Consider the following 27,004-nt stretch of genomic DNA (forward strand, 5'->3'; position numbering starts at 1 on the left):
CTTTCCAGTAAGACCTAAAAGACATAAAACATACTGGTTTGACTTGGTTGCACTGGAGCAAAATCAGGAGAGCGCAGAATTGCTGCTTTTGCAGGAAAAACCATGCACAGATAATCTTACAGCAAGTCAGTTCTAGAAGTTTCATTGAGTGATTCAAGACTAGTCATTACTAGTTTCCTACTTTCCTACCTCCTAATACATACCGGGTTGACTTATTAGATAGTCTCCAATTGGGTATTGTTCCTTTACATGGAGAGTCATGAGGAAAAACAATCTGGAGATGTAAGCATAGGCCTCATAGAAACATACAACCCAGTTAAGCTACTGCAGCCCTGTGTTGAGACTTGTTGCTCAGACGTGGTCTCAGAGGGCAGTCGTACCCATCGTTGAGGTCAACTTCCCCAGTCACAGACGTGAGATTCTTCTGACCACTCTCAGTGGCCAAAAAAAAAAAGCCCAATCAAGGCATTTTTTTAGATTACATGGGACAGGTTAATTTGGGCTGTTAAGGAACTATTAGTCTTTCGATTTGCGCCACCAGACCAGAAGGCAAGAGGAGCCTAAAGAAACCTGCTTTGTTAATGAATGTACGCCACAGATGATTTCCCCCTCGTACAACCTGTTATCCAGAATGACAGGACACTTCCTGAGATTTTTGTTTTTATTTTTATTTTTAAACAGAGCTTGAAATAAGCTTGACATGAAACGCAGATGTTTTCCAGCCTAGCTTCAATACGGATTGTTTAAGAACATTGAAAAGGAGTTCATCAAAGATTATAAGGGGAAATAAGGGTTGAATTTCCATTTACAGCATTTAGCAGATGCTCTTACAAAAGTGCTTCACTATTTACTGAAGAAGAACCTCAGCTAGTTTAAATAGACTAAAATTCAGAGCTCCTCTAATCTTAAGACTCCACTAAACACAAGTCAATATGGAGACCATAATACTCTTCTCTTCGCCTGAGTACTCTCAGAAGAGGAGGGTCTTCAGTCTGGGTTTGAGGACAGCGAGCGTTGGACTCTGCTGTTCGGACACCCAGGGGAAGTTCGTTCCACCACTTCGGTGCAGGACAGTAAAAAGTCTGGACGCTCGTCTTCCGTGGATCTTAAAGGATGGCGGGTCGAGCCGAGCCGTACTTGAAGCGCGAAGGGCTCTTGGTGCAGATCGGCTTTTGACCTTCGCCAACAAGTACGGAGGGGCTGGCTGGTCCAGTCTTGGCTTTGAAGGCCAGAGTCAGGGGTCTGAATCTGATGACCTGGGCAGCAGCTACAGGAAGCATTGCTGTTTATTACATTGAGCCGATAATCAGGAGGTTTAGGAATCTATACCAGGAGCTTTAGATTAGACTGGATACTTTTGAGATATTAAAAACTGAATTTTATGAGTCTAATAATACATTTACATTTACATTTACATTTACGGCATTTAGCAGACTTTGCATTTCAATGCAGTTAAAGCTATATTTCATGCTCACCTGACGTTCAGCTGTATACACAGTAATTCGGCCTGGGCAACACTGGTAACATAATGTGTTTATAAAATGGGCGAGATGGTGGCTAAGCAGATTCTGACAGTTCTATAATTGGACTGTGACTCATCATTAAATACAACACTTCTGCCCCTTTTGCACAGCTGCCAATTTAAAAAATTCATTCTTCTCAGTCCAGGCGATTTCACAGAAAATGGGTTGGAACTGGTAAACAGGGCAAGTGTGAATAACATGCCGTTCCATGATATAATGATAAAGCAGACCCTGCCTGCCTGTGAAAGAGCTGAGTGATGTGGCCCAACCCATGATGCAAATGCCTATCTCCCTTCCCCTACCTCAGAGATGAGGTGAGAAACCTCACAAGCTTCAAAGCTTTGGCTTAAATTACTGTAAACCAGCCACTGAATCTAAAGGAGGACATGTGAGCATCAATCATCCTATTGATATCATTTGTTTTTGTTTTGGTCCATTTTTTTTAATAACTTGTCTTTTCAAAGCTGTTACCTGAAGCACCGTACCTTGCATATTCCTACATACCTTAATTCAAATGCCATCATCCAGAACTACTAGAAATTAACTGTGTGAAGCATCTCAACATGCTCGGAGGAAAACATCAACAATGATTCCAGTTGTCCTCCAAGATCTAATTTGAGATTAACTGTATTGAGCATGGTGAGGAGGTCTATAGGGTCTATTGAAGGCCTGGGTAGGCTGACCCCTAATGATGGATGGGTATGGCTGGTATATGAAGCTATGTCTAAGCAAGATCTCAACTCAAGCTGAGTAACTTTACTAGGTGGCATGTTTTTAGAAGGCCAACACTGATATTAGTATTGATATTATAGCTCCCGGTTAGAGATTTGGAGATCTCCTGATTAGCAGCTCAATAAAATAAACTGTGATATTCCTATAAACTGTTTACTTCTATCACAATAATGTGGAAATGTCCTAAACCACCTATAATATCAGTCAAAAGTGGTTGTACTACCTTTGTAATCAATCAAGAAAAAAGCAGTTGTCAAACCTTTTCTGTTAAAAAATGGAAATCTCTGAAAGTTCAATATCAGCATCCTGGATGACAGAATCTAAAAGAGGGAAAAATCAGACAAGGTGTGAATTCATTAATAAGACATTTCCATGTATGTAATGTATTAAAAAAAAAAAAAAGTCAATCTATGTGAGGGTGTGACAGACATCATGATGATTATGACGACACAGTCTTTGGATTCATTGCCAGTAAAACCCACCTCCCCACAGGAAACAGTGAGGAATTTCTCTCATTGGTAGAGTATAAAAATGACACCTTCAAGACATCATCTGCACTTCTCCTCCTTTGGGGGTTCAGCTGAAACATACCAAAAAAACAAAGGGTTAAAGGGTTTCAACCAGCCAGTGACAGACTCCGACCTCCAGGATGCACATCTTCAGGTTCCTCCTGCCTGCTCTTCTGGTGGCGCTGCTGGCCGAGGACGCTCAGTGCAGAAGAGTCGACTGCAGAGACAACTGCTGCTCTTTTGTGGAGAGCTTCCCTGTCAAACTGAGAAAGCTGCGCTCCTCATACCAGGAGATAAGAGACTACTACGTGAGTACTGCTATGACCTGCTTTTCTTCTAACTCATGCTCGGCTAGACCTGGTGCAGACGCGCTGCTTTTTATGCAAAGGATGGTGCAGAAATTCGAGGAAAGCTGGTTGCGAGACGTTTCCAGATGTTTGGAGTCAAAGCTCTGGAACTTTGCAAGGTTTTTGTGTCTTCATGAAGCACGGGGCTGAGCTTTCTGTTTCTGTTCATGCAGGAGTCCAATGATGACCTGGAGTTTGCACTATTCAACAGGACAGTCCTGGAGAACTTCAAAGTGAGTATGAGATGTAGCTGAAGCTCTCCACCACAGATGCCAGTGCTGTGTTTATGATTCAGCCCATTACTCGCAGCAGATACTACTACTACTACTACTACTATCACTACAGCTTTTCCCCCAAACAAAGATCTGCCTCGTATGAACAATAGGCATCATATCGAAACTGAAGGGCTGCATCTGTGTCTGTATCACTAAAAAAAAGGGGGGGAAAGGCGCTTACTAGTGCTGGGGACTGGCTGGCTGGCTGGTTGGCTGGTTGGTTGATTGACTGGAGCCGAACCCGAGATCTGACCCACCCGTCTCGTCTGGTTTGGTTTGCAGGGCCCTTACGGCTGCCATGTAATGAACGAGGTTCTGCACTTCTACCTGGACACCGTTTTGCCCACGGCGATCACACAGGAGACCAGACGCTTCAAAACGTCCATAGACGATATTGGAAATATCTTCAATGGGCTCAAGAGGGACATAGTTAAATGCGTAAGTATTAAAACGCTTTATTTACACATTTTAAAAAATTATCTGCTGTTTACAACGTTTATATACTCGAAAATGTCCTTAAATGTAAAAAAAATTAAAAAATAATAATAATTAATTTAATTAAAAAGTGAACTAGTGCTAGTCATGCACGGCAGCTACTAGCTAGCTAGATAGCTAACTAGCGCTAGCTAGGTTAGCACTGGCTAGCCTGTTTTTGTCCGAAAACCACCAAGTCAGCTCAGAAACAAGCTAGCTTTCACTATTTATTTATTTAAAATGACTATCCTGCCACTAAAAGCTCCAAATTAGCTCACTTAGCTAGCTAGCTCAGTTCACTCCTGCTCCATACGGGCTCTGCGTGTGGCTCCCTAGGTTCTAGCTAGCTAGCCAAATAAGCTCAAAACGAGCTAAGCTAAGCGTAGCCACTACTTAAGACTAGCACTTACATCTTCCAGCAGGTGTAATTCAAGGTTACAGCGGTCATTAATAGCCTACAGGTCAGTCCCTCGACATCCCGAGTCCACTTCACTCGCTAGCGTAGTACAGTCTCTGCAAAGTGGTCAGGGCAGTGGGTGCGCTTCATTCTCAAGTGAGCGCCCTTGTGCCCTACGCCCTACGCCCTACGCCCTACTCCCTACTCCCTACAGAGCACAGTATGGCGCACTGTAGGACTGGAATCTGTCAGGATGGGGATTAATAGCCATAAACGCAGTGGATTCAGTTCACTGCGGCTTTTTAGAAGTTGTAGGAGATCGGGTGGAGATATTTGGGTGGAGAAGCTGTTTTTCTTTAGTTTACCCTATTATCTAGGGCACTACGTAGTGTGTTTTGAGTCACAGTACAGCGTTATCATGGTGTTATTTATTAATTATACACACTTAAAGATGAATTATTACACATGTTTTTCAAATGGATAATCGTGGAGAAACTTGCCAAGTCAAGGCTAGTACTGCGTTGGTGTTAGGAACCAGGGGTTGTAGTGCTTTCAGTGTAAATACTGCGATTTTATTAACTTTCCAACGTGGCTTAATCATGTCTGAGACATTAAGCAACAGGTTTCTGCGAGGTTTATGCCTCTGGTTCCTATTACCAGTGTGAACAATTCCTACTAGGCAGGTTTCTCTAGAATTTAGAAATTAGAAAGCCAGTGGAAGTGGGCCTTGCTTATGGTCTTTCATTTCTGGAGTTCGTTCGGGAATAGGTCTGTGCATTATATCCGACAAAACCAATTAACCAAGTCCTGATCCTTGTTTTACAGAAAGCTTACTTCGCCTGCAAGAAACCCTTTGAAATCTCCAGGATCAGGAACTCCTACAGTCAGGTAAGTGTCAATATCATGTGGGTTACGTATAAAACAACCACGGTGCGCCAACATGCACATAGGATGAAGGTCATGGGCTAATGCGTTGTCTGTCTTTCTATTTTTTTTGTTTGTCTTTAGATGAAGGAGAAAGGACTGTACAAAGCCATGGGGGAGCTCGATTTGTTGTTCAACTACATTGAAGATTATCTGGCGTCAAAGCGACAGTAGGGCTGAGAACACACTGGAGAACACACTGGAGAACACACTGGAGAACCCTCAGCAGCTTCTCTGAGCAGAAGCGAATGTGGGGGAACGAACAAACGGACGATGACTATAAAAATGCATGGATGCAATGGATTTTTAAACAGATATCTATTTAATTTTTGACCCGGTCAAGATCTCAGGACGCCTTTCTGCTACGCTACACTACTTGATCTGTTTATTGCACTGAGCTCCAATTGTTGTTGTTTTTTATCTTATTTTATTTTATTTTTTTAGATCTATAAGGTCTGAAAACATTGTCAAAGTAAAACTGTTCTCAGAAGAACTTAATAACTTAATACGTCACATTGACCAAGGCTATTCCTGAACGTAGTTGCTATTTGCAATTAATGTTAAAAAGCTTGGTATTTTGTAATACTGTTATTTATTGTCAGATTGAATTTATTGAAATGCCACTTGAGTGTTTGTAATTTATTGTTTATCATTTTGTTGTTTAATATATATATATATATATCTATACACACACACACACACACACACACAAATTATGCTGTTTGATATTTGACTTTAGATTTATTAAAGAAACCGTAAAAGACAGTCCTGCTGAAGCCTATGTTGTCTTATTTTGCTGACTAATAGGTCTGCACCAATGCATCGAAACTCCTGATATTGCAATACTATGATATAATATTTGATATCGAACATAAACAACCACCGCCAATCAACAACCCACTCCAGCACACTCATTGTCATGCGTCACACTCCTCCCACCTCAAAGTTAAGTTTTGGGGGTTTTTTCTTATTATTATATATCTTAGTAGATTATGCAACATCTGGATACAGCCATTATTTATTTCCATTAGAATTTGCTTCAGAATATCGTGAGAAAATCTGCCAAGTCATGGGCCGGGTGGACGGTTACTCCTTCTAACTGGGGTGTTAGTGTTTATGTTCTTAAGTGAGATGGCAGGCTGTACGCAAAGTGTTTGTGGCAATAACACAGCACTATATGCACTTGATCTTACACATACATCTGCACATGTGGTGACAATAGGGTGTGTCAAAACCCTGTGTATATGCATTGTTGAAGAATGACTCCTCTAACCTCAGAAGTGACCTAAATAGAGCAATTTCCAGCAACGAAGCTGTCACCTCTTTACAGTAAACTCCTGCAGCAGGCCTCACTTCACAGACTGTATAAGAAAGCAAACCTCTAACTGCCATGCAAGTGTAGCGCGCTGTGTCAGCAAAAAAACACAGGGTTTCAGTTATGCCGGTGCTGAGTAAAGCTTCGAGCTTTTGGTTAGAGTTAGCGCTGAAGCGCTGAAGCGCTGGAAAACGAAAGCTTTCTGCAACCTGATAAAGCGACATCGCAGTCACGTGTGTTCCTATACGCCATGCAGAGCCCTGGGCCACCCATCAGCATCCTTACAGTAGTCCTGACTGCCACTTACCCAGAACTGAGCTGGGTGCATTTCTGCTGAAGCTGGTACGAGAAGGAAATCAGGGGAACACTTTGTATAAGCGACGTTACCAGTTTCCTCTGTGGCGTGCACACAAGAAGCCAAGGTAGAGGGTCTGGCCTCTGGGAGGAAGTGCATACTCTCCACATCCTTCCTGAAGTCCATGTTAGTGTCATCATCTCTTCACCAAAGAGGAAAAGCTAGCATGCTTGTTGCGGTCGTCTACTTTTATCCGTTGCTTCTTCTGAGAAACTTGCCTAATAGGATTCAACCTTAAGTTTACTAATTTTCACATTTTTGATTTTCTACGGAGGAGAAGGCTTTCGCCGTGTTACCATACCCAGAAAAGTACTTACCAGTGCCTTGAAGATCTCAGAACTATTAGAATTATGTGACAATATCCTTCTACGTTAAGCAACATTATGAAGCAATTTTACCATAAAACACCTCAAAATCGTGTTGATGCTCCACTGACTAATAGGGAGAATGATGCCCCCATCATCAAAGACGTCAAAAGTATTCACATTCATTTCTCAGGTAGAAGTAAGTGGAGATACTAGGGTTTATAAAAAAAAAAAAGACTTCTATAGAAGTTAAAGTATCAACTGAAGCTTTTTATTCCAGTAAAAGTGTAAAAGTACTGGTTTCAGAACGACTTCAAGTAGAAAAGTAAAAGTAATAGAAAGGAAAACAAAGACTGAAAGCTTATCCCCCCCCCCAAAAAAGCACATTTCTCTAAAAGTCATAATGAGGAGAATGATCTATTAAAATGTTGATGTTAAAAATGTTGGGCTGCACTAGGCTCCTGTTTCAGCTGCAGATCTGCCCATTGAAAATGAAGCATTTCAGTAATATCAGCTCTATTAAAGGAGCGTCTCTGTGCTCTACTGAGCATCAACATGAGCTTCATGGAGGAAAATATGAGGAGTCGTTGTCTAGAAGTTTTGTAAAGCTGCAGAAAGTCAGACTTCAGAGGCGTGTGATCAATAAGCTTTATTGGAATGTAAATGTGGGGCTCAGTCGGGACGTTTCACTGCAGGTCTCTTGAGTCTCTGCCACGGACACAGTCTTCATACTAGACTACAGACGTCTGCTGTGAGCTGCTGGAGAGTGACGGGACGTGTGCAGGTGTGATGGATCTCTTATAAACCAATAGGGAGTCAGAATGGAGTCTGTTTATACTTCTCATCCAATCACGATCAGACTCTCACTTTCCGGATGGAGAGATTTATCTGGAGAGGGTTTTTTATTGATGACGAGCCGGAATGAAAACTAAGGGAAATGAAATAGGAGGAACGAGGCTGTTTTTAAAATGTAAGGAGGAGAAAGTTCAGATAATTGGGAGAAAATGTGAGAAGTAGAAGTAAAACCCCAGTAAAGTTTAGATAACCAACATTTCTACTTAAGATAAGAGTATTTGTACTTCGCTACTTGACACCTCTGTCCATCATGGCTGCTCCGGGCCTAAACGCTGCATAACTCGAGTCACGTGTGTAGTTTTGTAGAATTATTACTCTACCTTGTCCAGAAAGGTGGGATTGGGCTAAAAGCATAATTTGCATTCATGGTAGTGCTGTAAAAAGAGTGACCTACACCACATTAAAACATTTAACAAAAAGCATTTTGTGGCCAATCATGAGCTTCAAAACAGAGTCCGAGATTTGCATAGCTGGCCTCGAGGCACTGACACACTGTTACGCAACATCTGGGCTCATATTTACGTCCCAAAAATGTGAATAAACCCAGCCCTCTGGCTAAAAACCCTCAGCTCCTCAAAGCTGCAGTGCAGCAAAACGCAACACCACCTTTGGGAGGTTCAACCACTTCTGGTCAGCAGGTGACTATAGCTTACCCACCTGTCATGAATAGGTTGGTTTCCCAGACATGGGCTAAGGACTAAATTACCATGTCAACATGTTTAGTTTACAATTAGGCTTAATTTGGGTTCTAATTTGACAGGAAGTAAGCAAGGATTTGAAGCCAAGGCCCGTCTCTGAAGATCACTGGTGGAGATTAAAGCATGAGAGGTAAGTTCTACACGTCGGATTTGCTCTTTTCCCCTTTTCTGAACTGACAGCTTCTTCTCGAGCATAGTTTTAAGCCTACTTCTGAGAACAGGGAACTTCCTTGTCATGCCTGCTATTTGCATTTAGGGCCTTAATTGGGTTTACTTTCATTCTGGTCTTCTGCCTGTTCAGCTCAGACACTACCTTCTCTCTTACTTGAACACTTTTATCTAACCTTAGACCAAACAAGCCTGGTTAGAAGCTGGATGCACTGGAGGTTGCGGTTCTGTAGAGCACCTAGCTTTTTTTCTCTCTGGTAGCTATTTTCTGACGACTTCCTCCAGGGTTGTAAAGTTCAGAGAAACTGTACTGAAGTGAGAGTTTGGTTACTGCATCAACATGATCGTGACCGTTCTTGGATAAAAGAGGAAGCATGGGGCCTAAAATTCTTCCTGAGTGAAAAGGAAAGCACTATCTACAGCTTCAAGTACATTTAAAGTCTCTGCGTTGTCTCTGATGGGATCACGTTCCAATTTTACTCGACCTGTGCAAAAAAAAAAAAAAAAAAGCCTGGTGTGTCACAGAATACTGTGAACAGATAATCTGATCAGTTTTATTTATTGTTTTCCATTTCAAAAATAATAAAGCAAAGGGAAAAAAAAAGGAAGCACCGGTGACTTGGCCGAACAGTGTTTGGTCTTAATACAATGATAAATTAGCATAGATGTGCACGGTTCAATTTTACACTGATATGAATTTGGCTTGACTTTTAACTTACCTTAACTTGACTTACTTAAAATACAAAAACAGCTCAGCAAATGAGCAATTCTGAATGTCTGAGGTCTGTAAGCAGTACTTTGAAGATCTAAGAAAGTACAAGGTTACTGGGTTGCTGGGTTACTGTGTTTTTGATCTCTTGGAGTAACAGTACAGTAAAAGCATTCAGTTTCAATTGTACTTTAGTGTAACTTTAGCACGACTGAAACTGAATACTTGTACCAGCCTGCTCATATCTAATCTTACTCACAATATGCCTCAGCAGAAGTAAAACTCACTGCATCAGTCATTGCATAGCAAGGCCTTTAACCTCTAGAAAGCGTGCTGCTGATGCTGATGTTCTAGGCGAACTCGTTGCTTTTGCGAGGCGTCCGCACTTCGCACTACAGCAGTGTGCAGACAGTGCATTTGGAGAAACTGCCAGGAATAAAACAAATTCAGAAACTGCAAAAACAAAGGCGTAGTTCTCAGCATCTCAGATGGCCTGATAGTGATCTTTCTGAGTAGATGCAGTAAATTTTGAAACAAGCAAGCACCGGTCACAGAATTTGGAAGTGTGCTCGCTATGCAGTTTCATACTTTCCACTGGATCCAGTGAACTTCCAGTGAACATTCTTTTAATCCGTTGATCAGATCTCAAAGAATTCTGAGGCGAATAGGAAGGATTCGGAAAGTTTAGCATGTCTACTGTCCTCTTTTTTTTTTTCCCCCATACATGAAAGGGGAGAGACGTATCCTGTATTACATCACACAGTGAACGGGTACAAATTGAACCAGTCAACAGATCTTTTGATCATCTTAGATCAGATTAGAACTAAAAAGTGGAGCACAGACAAAAGGTTTCCATCTCACAGCTTGGCAAAGACTTCAGTCACTACCAAATTATGATCACCATGTTGATCAACAATAAAAGCACCTTTTGTCTGCTTCTGGAAACAAAACTGATTCAGGAGCAGATCGTTTTCAGTCAAGCCAAGATCAGACTGCAATCAAGCTAAAACAGCATGGAGGTGACTTCCTCAAAGTCATTGTTCAGACTGAGGCCTTCAGCAACTGTGGAACAAGGCCAGGAGTGCCTATTTCTGGAGCTCTAATAATCTGGTTGCTCCTGAAGAACTTACCTGAACAGGTGCTCAATTAGGGTCCAGAGGTCAGCTGATCACCAGGACCTGGCTACACTTTCCACTACAATATCCTCCACTCAGGTCAACCCATTATAGAGCACCGTCTAAAAAGCAACATGCATGTTTACATAAGACACAAGAATGACATTAGCAAGTGCTTCTGCTTTCTGTTTCCAGCAGCAGAACTGCTGAGAATTAATGCAAATTGTACTGCTAGAAACAGAAAATCAGCTTGCTTCTGCAGCTTCAGCATGGCAAGACACTGAAGTAATGCCAGCAGAACTTACCATCAGAATCACATGCGAATATCCCCAGAACAACCATAATTTAATGCAAATTTTAATGCAAATGAATCAGAAGAGGGACAGAATAAGGAGGGTGCTGGTGAAGAGGAAGCAGAAGATAGGCCATTCATAAATGAAGACCATCAGCAGTTTCAACCACTTTAGACAGTGTTGAAATCCATTGTTGCATTAGCTGAGTTCAGAGAATCCTAGAAGAACATTAGAGACCTAGCAAAAGGTTTTCAATTCCTTATTCAGAGAACAATTCCAGTTTTGTTTTTTTTAATAAAAGGAGACCATTTGAGGTCGGCCAATAAAAAATCATGGTCAATTGGTCAATCGTGCCCAATCCTGGCCTTGGAGATTCAGGTTTTGTAGAATATGTGGAAGTAAAAAACCTGGTATCAGACCTGGTTCAGATAATTAGTGACTTCTAAAGAAAGACAATCACTTGCTGGATCAAGTGTGGTGGATGAGGCTTGGAGCCAACTTCTGCAAGAAGGTAGGTCTCCAAGACCATCAGGGTTCTCCAAGGTTTTTAACTGCACTGCAGCTTTCTGAGTATTCTTAGTTAAGTCAGTTATTATTGGGAGTAGTTGCATTCACAGTTTAAACATGGTCCCCCTTTAAACTGGTGTCCCCTCGAGTACAGTCAGCACCTACCTTCCAGGCATCATCAGACCTAGACGATGACACACTTTGACAAACTGCCAATATCTCAGGTTGACTTGCAAAAATGCCAAACCCAAAAACCTCAACTCAGTTTACTCTCAAAACCTCAAGACACCTCAGGTTATCTTCGTCACTTCCAGACAACCGGTGCCGGCCATGATACAGAGAACGGCTTATTGCACTGATCTGCATCCAGACTACAGTATAGTAGGTCAGAACAAGACATCTTAGATACATTAAACACGCTACTTCAAATATAAATCAAGCGCATGCACAGATTTCATCAAAGCAACACACGGCCAATATTTGATCAAAACAAAACAGTAAAAAAGGAGATTTTCATGTGTTTTAATCCAAAGTTGAAGCAGACCAAGACTTGGGTACAGCAGCTGAACACCAAAAATACATTTCTGTGACTCCCCTGTGAGTTAACCTGGGGCTTAGGCAACAATCTCTACATCTCATTTGTCAAATCTGTGGCACGAAAAAAAGCAATGTTTGTGCTGAAGAAACAAAAAGTAGAAAGTACGAATGACTTATAAATGAACAAGTGAATATCAAAGAACATTCTTTAAATTTCCAGACAGAAAAAAGGAAAAAAAAAAACAAAAAACAACTTAAGTATCATCAGATATCCTTTTGGAGATCTTGGCCTACGGGTCCACTGCTTCCGCTCAGGACGTTAAACACACAGAAGTGTATTCAAATTTGAAGATATGGATTGAGAAATGAGACACCGCCACACACTTATCAGTGCTACAGGCAACAGCGATCCTGGTTGGCTGGAAGGTTTCTCGTACATCTTTCCATAAAGCAAGAGGCTTCCCACCATCAAACCAGCAGACATGCTGTGTGGTGCGAGTCTGTGTCTTTTCAAAACCTCATCTCCACATAAGGACACATTAAAAGAGAACTAGAGTAACACTTGGCGCCTGAGGTGAGAGGTTACGTTTCTCTGATTATCATACAACTGTTTTCACATAGCTGTTCACATAGCAGGTGCATTTCGACATGGACACTGCACACTTATCTTGGATATAAAAAAAACAAACCAAAAAAAAAAAAAAAAAAAAAAAAAAAGCATTGCCATAGGAAAGAACATTGCTATACTCCAACAGAAACTGTCCATCCATTACTATCCATCCACAGCATCTTCAAGAGGCCTCCAGTCATGCTTATCCACTGCTAGGTCAACTTGGGTGATGGCTAAAATGGCTTTGCAATTCTGCAACTCACTACAGAGGGCCATAAAGTGTGTAAAATCAGCAGTTCATGTACAATCACTCTAGACATTTTAAAACGAACACTGACTAACTTTAGTTTTTTTTAGTTGTTTTTTTTTATAAAATACCTTTGGGGGAGAAAGGTGACTGAGGAAACGATATGCATAGCGTTTTTCTTTTCAAGGCGAATCAAGGTACACCCGAACATGGTGCGCAAAGCAGTAAAGCATAGACTCAACTGTGAAATAGGCAAAGAACAAACGTGTAGGAGGGACTTCCTCACAAAGGACTGGGCGAGATTCGCTGGGAGACTCCGCTGGAAGGACAGAGGAGAGAGTGTCCACCACAGTCGAACCCGGGTTGGCGGAGGAAAAAATAAAATAAAACAAATGTTTAAAAAAAAATAAAAATAAATGAAACCTCGGCAACACAGGCCACTAATAACGAAATCTGAAGCTCTGAAAGATCCCAACGCTTTGAGTGCCTGGACTTTGAGAGTCAGTGTGAGACAGATGTTCAAAAGGTTTCACAGTAAGTAACAGTTTGTCTACATTCGACAAGTCATTTCAGAAATTCTTCTGCTCTATCTGCACGACGGTGGCGATGATAGCATTTCAGTTTTTGGAACTAGCCTTTTAAACAACATACAAGTGCAGGGGTGTTTCTGAGAAATGGTGGGGGAGGGGGGGCGCACTTCGTGAGAAAACTTGCATAAGGCTTAAGTTCCTCGGGCCTATCCGATATAAGGACATAAGGAACACTTAATACCTATGAAAGCTGGGTAACCCCCATCAATACAGTGCAATTGGGTTTGCAAGTCCATCCCATAACAAAAATGAGTAGTACGACATTAAACTGCAGTGACAACGTGTGCATGACCAATGGCTTTGATTTAAAAAAAAAAAAAAAAAAAAAAAAAAAGGGAAAAAATGATGTTCAATGTTTAGACAACCCAAAATACCACGTGAGAAAAGTAAAATGACATCACAAACAAGCCACAACAGACTTTGGCTCTCTGTCGTATTCATAATCTCATCGCTTTCTGAATTTCATAACCCCTTCTCGGCGGTGGAGGAGGAGGAGGAGGAGGGATTGGGGGTGGGGGTGAAGGGGTTGTGCAGAGTGGTTGATTAGTTACAAAGTCTGAGTAATAAAAACAAAGGCTTCTTTAAAAACAAAAACAGTAAAATAGATAAAAGATTAGAATCGAAGACAAACTTTGTTTTAAGAAAATTCCATTCGCTCTCACTCTTTCCCATTTTCATGAATTATTGCTTCCTTTTTTTACAACCTTTTGAATGTGTTCACGTACGTCTTTTTGGATGTGTGCATTTGTGTGTGTTTGTACATACATATATAATATATATATATATATATATATATATATATCTGTATGTATATCTGTATGTGTATGTATGAAGGGGAGGTGGGCAAACACTGTCCTCAGCAGGCGGGTGTCTGATTTTCAGCAGTCAGGGTCGCCTTCTTCCTCCTCTTTATCAGTAACGGATTGGAGGAGTCCTCAATGGTCTTGATTTTGATCATCTCATAGTCCACTCTCATTGTGGCCAAGGCACTAGTCATTTCTTCCTGTGATGCACAGAACAGCAAAGGCATTAGTGGACAGAAAATACTAAGAGATCAATCAATTATTTTTTTTTTTTACTCCAAAGCAGACCACACTTCCTAAAATAGTTGAGCAGTATCATTCCTATAAGTAACTTCAGCTATTTAAAAGGTCAGCATGTAAGGCTAAATGTCTTAATGACTAAGCTCAAAACCCTTGAAACAAGCACAAGGCATAGTTTACCGTAAGCAATACCCCAAGAAGAACATCCAGGAACATCCAACAGCACAATTACAAGCAGAGGAACCTCACCTTGACATCCTCCCAGGTATCCTTCTCCTCCTTTAGCACACGACTTGTGTGGAGGGGGGTCTGTGGCACTTCCATCGACTGCTACATGAACACACGCCACAGGCATAGGTCATTCATTTGGACGGATGAACCGCTGAACAGCACTAATTTGCATGAGTTTAGTTTGTATGCAGTTAAGCTCTCATGTGACCTTACATTGATCCAGGGATGGTTCATGAACTCTGTGATGGTCATCCTCTGCGTGGGCTCCGTCTTCAGTAACGTCCTGATGAGGTGCTTGGCTGCAATGGAAAACCAACCAGGTGCATAGTGCAGTTAGTATGAAGTTTATTACTGAACTAGTTAAGAGAAAATCAGCAAATATATGTCAATCTGACACACCTTCTTCTGAGACATCAGACCATTCAGGGTTAGGAAACTCATACTGTCCCATGCGAATCCTCCTCTTCATACCAGGTGATATGGCTAACCCATGGTTGGAATAGAAAGGTGGGTACCCACAGAGTCTGAAATGCCAAAGAGCAAAGAGTGTTAAGAAATAAATAAATAATGCAACAGAGGCAGCCACTTTTAGAAGTCAAAGAAAAGGACACCAAAAGCTGATGAAAGACAGCATGAGACTTACAGAATATACATGATGACACCCAAAGACCACATGTCACAGGACTTGTCATATTTTTCTGGACCGAGAACCTCAGGGGCTACAACATGAAAAGAGAACAGTTGCACATAAAAAAGTGAGATGATGTATCACAGAAGATGCAAACACCAAAAGCAAGCAAATGAAAGGGGAAAGTGGGCTCTACAGTGTGAGCTCTTTGAGACTATGACCCTTACCAACATAATAGGGAGTGTAGCATGGAGTGGCCAGCGAATTGTGTGTGGTTGTTTCCTTGGCAAATCCAAAGTCTGTCAGTTTGAGAAGGGCATTGGGCCTTTTTGAGCTAAACAAGAGGTTCTCTGGCTGAAAAACAGAAGGGAACAAGTTACTGTAGGAGCTCAGAGAGGGCATGCGGTTCTAAGTGTCTGGGCCATACAATATCACCTGCTGCTCAAATGCATGAGGTTAAGGCTCATACCTTGACGTCTCGGTGTGCGATGTTAATGCCGTGAAGATATTGTATGGCTTCTCCTATGCTTTTCATAATGTCTGAGGCCTCTGTAATGGTTGGAGAGAAAGTGATTAGTATCCACGTCTGGTGCTAAAGGTAGAGGTATTTAAGCAGGGCATTATATGCTTACCTCTTTCAGTGAACGCCTGGTCCCCTCGGTCCTGAATCCGACTGAACAGCTCTCCTCCCTCCATACTGTCATTTAAAACAAACAAACAAACAAATAAATAAATCAGCATGGTTTAGCACTATTGTGAAGATAAATATAAAAGTATGCCTACATATTACTCTAAACTATTGTGAAAATATAAGCAATTGCAAAAGATTATTATATACAGACTAAAATGATATTCACAAATAATCAATTTGGCCATGACATCATAAGGTTATTCCGTTCCTTAAACCAGATGTTACAACACTGGACAACTGTGCCTTCAGTTCATAAGGTGGTGCTCACTATGATGACAGACATTCAAGCTCAACAGCACAAACGAAAGGGCGTGTTAAGGCTGATTCATGCCTAATGCAGGCGCACAGCCAAAGTGACGTAATTACGGACGAAGCGGCCAGACGCAGAGGTCATGCACCACTCGAAAATTCAAACAATGCGGCCAGTCCGCGAGGTGACGCATATGCACGATCACTGGCCAAGTTCACGTGTATGTTGTAAAAGGACGTAAATGCCACCGCCTTTTCCGTCTGAAAAGTTTTTACAAAAGTTCCTCTTGTTCATTGATGAACAACTGCCAACTAACCAGCTCCACCGTGTCTGACAATGCATGATCAGTGCGTGCTTTAATGGCACAACAGATATTCATTCATACTACACATGAAACTAGGAGCCTGCTCCATTCCTGCTGCCTCTTGTTTCTTCATGTTACTATTATTATTTATTTATTTATTTATTTTAAACATCGCTTGCATCCTCAAAACCGATCCAGATGTGGGCTGCATTTCTAGCCTGTGACAAGCCTCTACAAAGTGGCATTTACTTGAGGAAAGCCTTTTATAATGTAGCAGCCAAGAACTAGAACAGCTAAACAAAATAATGTTACTAAAATAAAGATTTCATGGGGGTTTATGGGTCATCAAAAAGTTAGACGCACTAAGAATGAACCAGCAATGAGCCATTTGGAGAGTAAGCTAGGTAGCCAGTCATCTCAAGAGTTATTATTGAGGAAAAGAAAACACTGCATGTAAAACAATTTATAAAAATGCTTATAAAAGTTCTGAAAATACATTTTATTAAAAGAAAAGTGTTTTTAATTTTGCACTTTAATAAGTGAACAGTCTTTCTGTTTTACAAATTAAAGCCAACTTGAAATCTGTGGGTTTTCTGCCCGTTACTATGCTGTGTATTAGTCATACTAAGCATGATTCATCACGTTACAAAACACATCAAAATATTCTTTGTAATCATCCATTATTTAATGACTTTTGGCATATTTTCAAGTCTCTTTTGATTTTGTCTTTGATTCAACATCAGAGGGACAAATAATGCTCACCTCCTACAGCACCCACTTATCAATCAATCATAGCAGCTATGTCTGATACCTCACTAATACAGAGTTTCACCCACAAATGTTTTATAGTACAGAATAAACACTGACTAACTAAATGATCTTGCTTTTTTTATTCCAAAATGTTTTGTTGTAAACGAAGGGTAAAAAAAATAAATATATATCCTATAAAATAAAATACATGTTTCTTTAATATATGATAAAGGAAATTGTCCACAAGGGTTCAAGTTATTCTATCAAGCGAGGCTTTAAGTTATCAAGTTTTATTTTTAACACATTTTCGCACTTGTCAGCATGTCCTCTAAAAACTATAAGGAACACCCTTTCTTCAGAGAAGAGAGACATGGCAGTTTATAAGAATCTAAAGGGATGTGCACTTCAGCAATTCAGACACTCAGAACTTGGTCTACCAAGTACCACAGAGTCACCTCTTAACACTCATAGGCCTGCCTATTACTGTTAAAGGAATTCTTAAAAAGAAAAGAGAAAAAAAAAAAAAAAAAGCTATACCATAACCCCATACTGAATGTTCTGTCCACAAGAGCCTAGAATATCTTAAAGGTAGCACAAGAGGTCTGCCCAAACCACATAAAGGGGGTGTCATGTAAGACCCAACCACCCCCCGCTTTATCGCTGCGGTTAAACCAAGCAGAAGTGTGAACCAGTACTGGCTGGGTGGGCTGTCCTTCTTGGAAGCCTGCCAGTTGAGAAGAAGTGAACTGGGTCATTAGGCTTTGAAGGCTCATTTATGTAGACAGACAACGAAACTAATAGATGCAGATGGATTCCAACACGGCAATCTGCAATACAAGCCTGAATCACCTTTGTTTTCATCTTTGCAGTGAAAACTCTCACATGATTATGTAAACACTACACATTAGAGCCAAATCAAAGTCCTGAAACCAAGCTACAACAACTTTCCTTGAATCGACGACGTTCAACGGCCATGGATATGAAGCACAATTACCATTTTGAAATGTAGAAATAGTCACTTTTTAAGTGAGCTTTTGATTGTTCGACTTTCAATTAAATTCGTTAATTAAAAAACTTATTTATATAACGCTTTTCACAACACAAACCATAAAGCAGCTTTACAGAGATCCAGGTCCAGGCCTCTTATGAGCAAGTCAAGGGCAACACTGGCAAGGAAAGAGTTATCATTATGAATTGTGGCTCACCAAAAATCCATGTTTATGGGCCCCTTGCCTCCCTTATTTAACTTGGCTTAAATTAAACAGAGCAGAAGTTACATGGCTTCTGATTCTTACTATAAATGTGCCAGAATGCCACCACTGCACTTTTTAATATAGAACATTCAAATAAGCAGCTAACATGAGCTTAAGTGAAGTAATGACTTCCAGTGTTTCAGATCTCAGTGTTATAATTATAGGCTTTCCAGTGACGTCAGTGCTCTGTGGCAAAAAGCCTACCAAGAGACCATTAGTGAGGATACTACACACTAACACTATATGCCAATCTTATTAAAGCTGGTTTAGCAGGTTAATACATAAAATATTAACAAGCTAACCCATTTTGTACTAACAGGAAATGAAGTCACAGCAGGCTTGCATTATCATCTGCCTTTGTTATCTGATAATTGTTCCAGGCGTGAGAAGCTCTTCACCTCACAGTTTCGCACTGCCTATCGGAGAACAGCGTTCATCGAAACCACAGTCAAAATCGATGGGTTCGGTGAGTATGATATCTATATATGCTCAACTTTGATACGTATATGCATTACATACTTCATACTCAGTTAGTACTCAATTGTAATGCACTCCTAGTCATTGTTAAATTAAAATCACCATGTTGGTCATCATATGGGGCAGTGGTGGCTCAGGGGTCAGCGCTCCGGGCTATTGATGACGGTGTTGTGAGTTCAATACCCGGGCTTGGCAAGCGACCACTGTCGGCCCTTGGGCAAGGTTCTTCACCCATTCACCCTACCCAGGTGATGCAGCAATGGCTGCTCAGGTAATGAACAACGGATGGGTTGTTCATTAAAAATAAATAAATAAATAAAAATAATTATTATTCATTTAGTGATTCATGTGTTTTTATGGGTCATGGGAATATGTCAAAGTGGCGGCAAAGTCTGTGGTCACTAGAGGCAGTGACAAAAGATGTATAAACCTCGAGCAATGTGGACGGGACACTAGGTGTGAACCAGCCTTTAGGAGAGTTAGCCAAGTAGCCAGCCAATTTAAGTGTTAAGTAAAAGAAAAAGACTGCCTGGTAAATGCTCATATATTTATTTAATATATTTATTTAAATGATCAGTAAGTTCGAGTTTCTTATTCTGTTTTTTAATTTGCACTTTACTAAGTGAACAGCAATCCTGATTTATGAATTAAACCTGAAATCTGTGGGTTTTCTCCCTCTTTTTATAGTGTATCCTTTACGGTTATGAATGAGTAACTTGAAAACACTCATTTGCAGCAGAATATTTACTGTTGTTTGGATACTCCTGTTTAGACGTCTAGTCTATGAGCCTCTGTAAAACTAGATCACAACTGATCTTCCCATTTTTTGGTTTTGGGCAGTGTCTGGCAGAGAGGAGCAGAAGAGGTGTGACATAATGCAAGAGCATCGCTGTTGGTTTCTAAATTATTTAAATGTACACAATGTTTTAATTAAGAAACTTTCGGTATGTCAAAGAAAGTGTATAGAGAAAAAAGAATCTGCACAGGTCCCATTTGTTTCTGAAACTTGCCTAGCTAACATTTTCTCTCGCTCGCTCTCTCACTTTTTTTTCTCTTCTATTACTACACATAACCTACAGAGGTTTCCAATGAAATACTCAGGCAGCTGACATGAAATGAGAAAAAGGTATGCGAATGCAGATATGCTTCTGCATGAGTAAAGACCTTATTATAAGAAAAAAGCCACAACACGTTTCACCACTTTCAATATCACTCGAATGCAGAGTCTGTAGTCAGCTAGCTCCCACCAAGTCAGACCGAAGAAGGAAAGGAAATAGTTTTTGTGGTTAACATCTCAGCAGTCGAACATCTAATAAATTGACAAACAGGCACAAAACATTTTCAAGAAGCGACAAGTGACTAAACATGTCCTGATCCGAATTTCTTGCACCTAGATCCAATGAGTCCCATTATAGTAAAATTTGCTAGACTACAGTACTTGAATTCAAAACTTACTGAACTACATGCAATTAAACAGGACTAATAATGGGCTGTGTAATAAAACATACAGCTGGTCAGTGTTCTTTTGAGCCGTGACCACATACAGCGATCCGCCCTTACATTAGCACTGCCTAATACTGATCAGTTCTCCTTTGTGCTGCCGAAATAAATCTGACCCATTGAGTAATAACCTCCACACGATCTCTGAAGGAATCCTGTCATATCTGGCACCAGCGTGTTAAGTCCTGTAAAAGGTGGGGCATCCTGGGATTGCATCAATGAGCCTTATGTGCCTATAATCCTGTTGCAACTTTGTCCTTTTCTCGACCACGGTTGGTAGGTACTGACCCACAAGAGCTGCCTGATGTTTTGGAGGTGTTCTGACCCAGTCGTCTAGCCATCACAGGGGGACAGAGGTTCTGAATGTTGTTTCAATTAATATTCGAATTAACCGCCCTGCCCTATCCCGCCCCTCGACAGGGATCATGTACATGATGATAAATCAAATTTTTGCCACATTACCCATCTATGTCCCAACCCCCCCACCAGACTACTAGGGATGGCATAATACCATCTGGTATGTGGTACCAATGCCACTGAAACTCATTGGTATTTGGTATTTATTGGGATTCTCGATAACAATGAATTTAATAATTCAACATACACAAGTTTTACACAGACTGAAATGCAATGGAGCAGATGAACATGAGCCTACTGGGATCATGCTGCACAATGTCAGGCGTGGGCTAGAGGGGTGTAAAGCCCCCCAGCATTGAGCTGTGGAGCAGTGGAAGAACGGTGTTCTCTAGAATGATGAAAATGTCCTCTAATACTTTTGAGATGAGTTGGGGAGTTGGCGATGAAGTGGAGTAGTTATCATCCAACATCCTGACCTCACTATTGCACTTGTCGCTAAATGCAATCAAATCCTCACAGCAATGCTTCTCCAAAAGCTAGCAGAAAGCCTCCTTCTTCTTCCCTGGACAGTAGAGACCATTACTCCAACAAAAGCAGAATTAACTCTTTTGTGACTGCCTTGATTTCAGAAGAAACACTGAATCAGCTGGTGTCCCAATACTTTTGTCCACTTAGTGCATCTCAATACACAACATTTGGGATTCCCCTACCCCTCCATAAGCTGCTTCAGACTTTTTGCTCCTGACACTATTCCAAGTGTTGTGGTCATCTTCCTCCTGAAAAATCACAAGCTCATGAGCCAATGATTAGTGCAGTAGTTTCAGTATCTTTAGCACCACAGACAGCAAGTCTTATCACATGTCTATCATTTTGGTATCGGCTTGGTAGAAAAGTATCAGCTCACATGAGATCCCTACAGCCTACAGGTCCTCTTAACGTCATGTCCAGTCGTTACTACCACACTAGTCTGAGCTGCTGTGAATGTTTAATTGTGTTTGATCTGGTTTAATCTACCCCACACAAATGGAAAACAAGCTTATTTTAGAACCTGATGAATGGACTAACTAATTCCATACTTTTAAATCAACACTGTCATATTTAGTAATTTTCCACCTAATAATGACATTTTTAGAAGCTTCAAGAGGGAAAAAGAACTTTAAGCAAATCTAGAAAGACAATGTTAGCAGTTTCCATTTGTACCTGCACTGTGTTTAACGTGTATGACCTCCACATTGTTTCCTGTGACGCCTCATGTGCTGAGTGCTTGATTTTGGTTTGATTTCTTGTAATCCGTTTCAACCTGTAGTAGCTGGCCTCATCGAAGCCTGTGGAACTTTAACCGTTAACCACTGACAGTTAATCACTCATGCTTTAATCTATAGGTTTGCCATGTCAGCTAAAAGCAGAGTCACATTTATAAATGCACCACATCTGCCATTTATACTTTTGGAGAAAAATAAAAACAAAATAACTTCATCACTACCCCCCCCCCTCCATAAACATCCGTAAATTGGGGATTCCAATTCTGATTTATTCTCCAGTTCTCATTAGTCTGTGATGACTCACATGCACAGAGGGTTTCTAATGCAATGCGTGCCTCAAGGGGCGACCACAAAAAAACCAAATGGGGAGGATTTGCTGGTCCCCTGCTTCCCCCAGTATCGGTTTACGGTTACTTCCCCATCACGTGAGGATCTCGGGTGAAGAGTAAACGAGGATGCGTCATCTTTGAGACAGGACATCCCTTAGCACCTTTTTCAGAGGTTCTGAGGAATCCTGCAGCAGGCTGAGTTGTGAAAGACTAAGATAAAAGTAGTTGACATTGGCAAATAAAGAAAAAGTACTTGCAGGGAGATGATCATAGAGAGAAAATATACAGACAGTTGGCACAAAATGTTTAAGCAAAGGTAAAAGATGCATGTAAACATTTGAGAACAAACATATTTGCTGCATCTAAAAATCAACCTTTATATAGTGAGGGTCTACTTTATGCATTAAAAAAGATATATATATATATATATATATATATATATATATATATATATATATATATCAATCAATCAACAATAAATGCAAACAATAGGCTCTCAACTAGGATTGCAGATGTAAATACATTTTTGGTGTATTCTAGTATTAGAATAGGTTCCTTTTTCTAATGCCAGTTTTAATGAATAACAAATGAATTGAAGAGAGACTTCATTAAATGTACCATCATCAAACTTTTAAAGAACAAACGTAGCTGGATTCTAAAATTCCAAGTTTCTTCTAGGTTTATTTTATTTAGTTTCTAAAGGAACACTTTACCCAAACTTCCATTACAGTGTTTGTTCAACCAAAAACAAATCCGGTGGTTTTCATTCCTCTAAGAACTGCAGTAATATGGCGTAACTGCAAAATATCATCTACACTGCGATACCATAAAATCGTGACCTTTTCTAAGATGGTTATCATACCATGAAAAATTCCTACCGTTGCAACCGTGCTCTTAACACTGGACCAGAATGACACATTTAAAATCCTTAGTTAAAAAAAAAAAAAGCCTATGAAATATTGATCGAATGCTTTCTAACTAACAAGTATGCAACATTACAACAAAAGCTTCACATCTATCCAGAGAGGATTACAGCATAATGTGACCGCAACCAACCAGAGACGAGCAAAATTCGAAACACGTTCATCTTTGCACTGCACTGCACTTTTAGGTGTATATCACCAGTAATGCTGCATGAAGAGCTCCTTTAGTATACGTATATACCCCTTGAAGGTTAAAGAGTACAGTAATCTCACTGCACGCTGCGATCCTATTTATTACATCTTAGATTTCTATCTAACAAAACCAGCCATTGTTGAGCTACGAAAGACTTACAAACTTGCTGTTTAAAGGTGCGAAACATGCTTAGGTGTGTCTTCAGCCTAGAGAGACGTCCTTATCATTAGTAAAAGATCAGCAGACGCAGGAAAACACCTGCTTTTAGGAAAGTAAACAGTTGAGATACAAATGTGCGATATCTGATTTTCACCTCCCTGCATTGGGTGGAAGAGTGAGAAAAAGGTGTCAACAACTTTGAGTGAGGTCAGGTAATACCGAAAGAACAAAAAGCGCCTGTGTGTACAAGTGTGAAACACCTAAGCCAGAAGGTCTGCTGTGTAAATGTCATGTCGAAACCATGCACGAGACCGGGATACGGGTTTTGCGAATGAGAATTTCATCCTCCAGGCACCAGCAAAGCCTGACTTGGCTTTCCGGCTTATCGAAACCGCGCATCTTACCCACCAACGGTGCAGAGGCTTAAATACAGGCATTAATGAACAGCTTGCAGGCTAATGAGAGTTGCATCACGTCTAACCAATATGTAAAATGGGCGTATATGACTAAGACTAAGCTTGCTCAGTATGTGTATTATATGGAGAAGAGGTCACCGTCTCAGGAAGCGTGCTTTTCTACATGCTTTTTTCCGATCACTGAAGCGAAGAGCAGTACTGAGCCATGCAATTACCATAACTTGCTGTTCCAGACACCTGCTAGTACTCGGTTTACACAGAAGGCACAACGAAACCACCTGACAGCATCACAGCACCGGAGATGAGCTGGCTCGGGAATTATAAGGTACCCAAATGATTCAATGTTTTAAAAAATTATATGAGGCCTTATGAACTTTTTCTATATGTCGATATTTTATTCATACATACACACACAAAAAAATATATATATAAATACACACACACATTATATATACACATATTATATATATATATATATTTTTTTTTTTTTTTTTTTTTTTTTGTGTATGTATGAATAATACATACACATACATACATACATACATACATACATATATATATATATATATATATATATATATATATATATATATATATATATACACATATATATATATATATATATATATATATATATATATATATATATATATATATATATATATATAATAAAAATTCTTTACTCCACAGACACCACACACATATATATATGTGTGCGTGTATATATACACTACATATATAAATTCCTCACTTCACAAAGACACACTCTGGGGATGCACGCTGCAAGTACATTCACTCATTGCGATAAGAGCAGGCATGATTGTGATGCAGTACAGACAGATGGGGTAAATGGGTGACTCACCACTCCATGACTATGAGTAAGCACTTGCGGCCCTGGTAGAGGTTCTCGTACACATCAATGATGCGGACAATGTGAGAACAGGGGGACGCTCTCCAGTGGAGCTCTACCTCTCGTTTGGCTTTTGGACAGTCTTGTAGCATCTGTGAAAGAACAGCATTACATCTCAGTTAATACAAATAAACACAATTTAAGAAGTCAATCTAAGTCCCGATTACAGATAAACAATCTGTACTAAACTAAACTAGTAACACAAATAGTTGTACTTCTTATTGCTTTTACTGTGCACATTGACCAAACATCTGCAGTGCAGGTTAGAAAAAGTAAGTGAACCCTTGAATTTCCTTTAATAACCTGTAGACCCCCCCCCTGTTTCCTGTAGCTGTTAATATGACTTGCACAACACAGAAGAAGCAATCTGGACCATTCCTCCCTGCACGCGTTTCAGTTCGTAAGCATTTCCGGGATGCACTTTTCAGGTCATGCCACAGCATCTAGGTTGGTTTCCCAACCTCTCTTCAGTTTGAGCTCATGGACTGCAGTCCTTAATTTCTCTTAATCCACCTGTAAATTCATTGTTCCTTCAATGGTCTCAAGGCATCGAGGCCCTGAGGCAGCAAAGCAGCCCAAACCATGATGCGTCCACCACCATGCTTCACAGCTGAAATGAGGTTGTATCAATATTACACTTTACTGGTATAGATGATATACAATCCACACCGGGGCCAGCACCCACTAAAGGTTTAGGCAGGGCAGTGGCAGCGCCTTGTAGTGCGTGCATAAAGTATGGCATGACCCACTGTGAAGTCTCCAAAAGATTAGGCCGGTCACAATGATTACGTTATTGACTTATCGTAAAACGTATGGACATGACTTCAACATTATTTGCTGACCTTAACATTGCTTTAGATAATGCATCAACAAAGGCGCCTCCACACACACACACACACACAGAGTGGACTGTGACTGGTATCTAGGGGTGTGGCGCCATGTTGTATTTCACTGCATTTTTGAAAGGGACGTCAGTCTTTCAGCTTATAGCTGTTTTCCCAAAGACTGCAGAAGTCCAGTCAAATGGACCTGGTTTCAAAACCTCAGTCCACAGCTTAGGAGCATTTAGGGGTTAAGCCAAATGAGCGAGGAGAGCCCATTAACATGCATGCAGGTATGTTCCAATTTCAATGTCTGAATATTATCATCATCATCAAAAGTCTAATACTAAAGGTGCTAATACATTATGATATTTTATTATTATTTTAATAATAATTATTATTATATTATCAGTGGCATTAAATGATCGAAAGACAAAAATAGTATTTATCGCAAATATTTCTGGGACATGTATTATAACTATTCTGACCGGCCTCCCAGACTTTGTATCTTTTGGACATGCAGGAACAAATCCCACTAATGTCTGAAAAAGTTCTGGGATGCTGTGCATGTCTGAAAGGGGCTTAAGTCTCTCTCTTTCTGGGATGTTCATTAATCACCAATGCACTGGAAGGCAGCATGGCTTGCAAGCTCAAAGCACACACTGCAAGCTCCGATCCAATCACACTGGCCAGGTCTAAATTACTAGATCTGCGGCTCACCAACACTGGACTTCAAAGCTGGGGGACATCATTCAGCTACTAGATATTTAGTTACATAACTGAATCACAGTTCCTTGCAGTACTGTTTTGAAGTTGTGACAACCCCGCCATCAGCCTTATGATAAAATTGTAGATCTGCCATTATGCAAAAGTTTTGGTTATAGAGTTGACTCATATGAATAATGACTCACACAGAGACATGCTAGCAGGCATTTGCCTCTGCTGAGGCGCTATGCTCATTATCTAGAGCTTTGGCTCCCTCTGTAGGAAAAGCTGCTTAATTACACTTCCCTTTTTTCAGA

At 40.5% G+C, this 27,004-nt stretch overlaps 2 protein-coding genes and 1 long non-coding RNA gene across 6 annotated transcripts in view; 1 reads left to right on the forward strand and 2 right to left on the reverse strand.

Moving 5' to 3' along the window:
* Nucleotides 1–647: 647 nt before the first annotated feature.
* Nucleotides 648–4,397, reverse strand: LOC140542778 (uncharacterized). 4 transcript variants are annotated; one of them, XR_011978158.1, is made up of 4 exons: nucleotides 4,271–4,397; nucleotides 3,568–3,790; nucleotides 2,738–2,835; nucleotides 648–2,575 (listed from the first exon to the last, which is right to left on the reverse strand). It is a non-coding gene; the product is annotated as an uncharacterized lncRNA (long non-coding RNA). The 4 variants fall into 4 exon arrangements; XR_011978157.1 differs by having other exon boundaries at nucleotides 3,568–3,800; XR_011978159.1 differs by having other exon boundaries at nucleotides 648–1,267; nucleotides 2,515–2,575; nucleotides 3,568–4,397.
* On the forward strand, nucleotides 2,893–5,896 carry il10 (interleukin 10). The gene is made up of 5 exons (XM_072665706.1): nucleotides 2,893–3,072; nucleotides 3,285–3,344; nucleotides 3,669–3,824; nucleotides 5,083–5,145; nucleotides 5,266–5,896. Exons 1-5 carry the CDS (start codon nucleotides 2,905–2,907, stop codon nucleotides 5,353–5,355), a joined length of 537 nt encoding a protein of 178 aa, XP_072521807.1. The 5' UTR covers nucleotides 2,893–2,904; the 3' UTR covers nucleotides 5,356–5,896.
* Nucleotides 5,897–12,009: 6,113 nt separating this feature from the next.
* Nucleotides 12,010–27,004, reverse strand: part of mapkapk2a (MAPK activated protein kinase 2a) — a 47,170-nt gene continuing 32,175 nt past the window's right edge. Inside the window, exons 2-10 of the mRNA XM_072665734.1 lie at nucleotides 25,114–25,253; nucleotides 16,020–16,084; nucleotides 15,857–15,936; nucleotides 15,615–15,741; nucleotides 15,403–15,478; nucleotides 15,159–15,283; nucleotides 14,973–15,058; nucleotides 14,778–14,858; nucleotides 12,010–14,488 (exon numbers count right to left, since the gene is read on the reverse strand). Coding sequence (XP_072521835.1) covers nucleotides 14,342–14,488; nucleotides 14,778–14,858; nucleotides 14,973–15,058; nucleotides 15,159–15,283; nucleotides 15,403–15,478; nucleotides 15,615–15,741; nucleotides 15,857–15,936; nucleotides 16,020–16,084; nucleotides 25,114–25,253 — 927 coding nt within the window. The 3' untranslated portion in view covers nucleotides 12,010–14,341. The remainder of the gene's footprint in view (nucleotides 14,489–14,777; nucleotides 14,859–14,972; nucleotides 15,059–15,158; nucleotides 15,284–15,402; nucleotides 15,479–15,614; nucleotides 15,742–15,856; nucleotides 15,937–16,019; nucleotides 16,085–25,113; nucleotides 25,254–27,004) is intronic.

This window comes from Salminus brasiliensis, chromosome 21 (assembly GCF_030463535.1).
Source record: "Salminus brasiliensis chromosome 21, fSalBra1.hap2, whole genome shotgun sequence".
Taxonomy (NCBI): domain Eukaryota; kingdom Metazoa; phylum Chordata; class Actinopteri; order Characiformes; family Bryconidae; genus Salminus; species Salminus brasiliensis.

Coding starts and splice junctions, on each gene's coding strand:
- il10 (XM_072665706.1), top strand. CDS start 2,905: ATGCACATCTTCAGGTTCCTCCTGCCTGCTCTTCTGGTGGCGCTGCTG. Junction 3,345..3,668: donor CAGTCCTGGAGAACTTCAAA/GTGAGTATGAGA, acceptor TTTGGTTTGCAG/GGCCCTTACGGCTGCCATGT. Junction 3,825..5,082: donor AGAGGGACATAGTTAAATGC/GTAAGTATTAAA, acceptor CTTGTTTTACAG/AAAGCTTACTTCGCCTGCAA.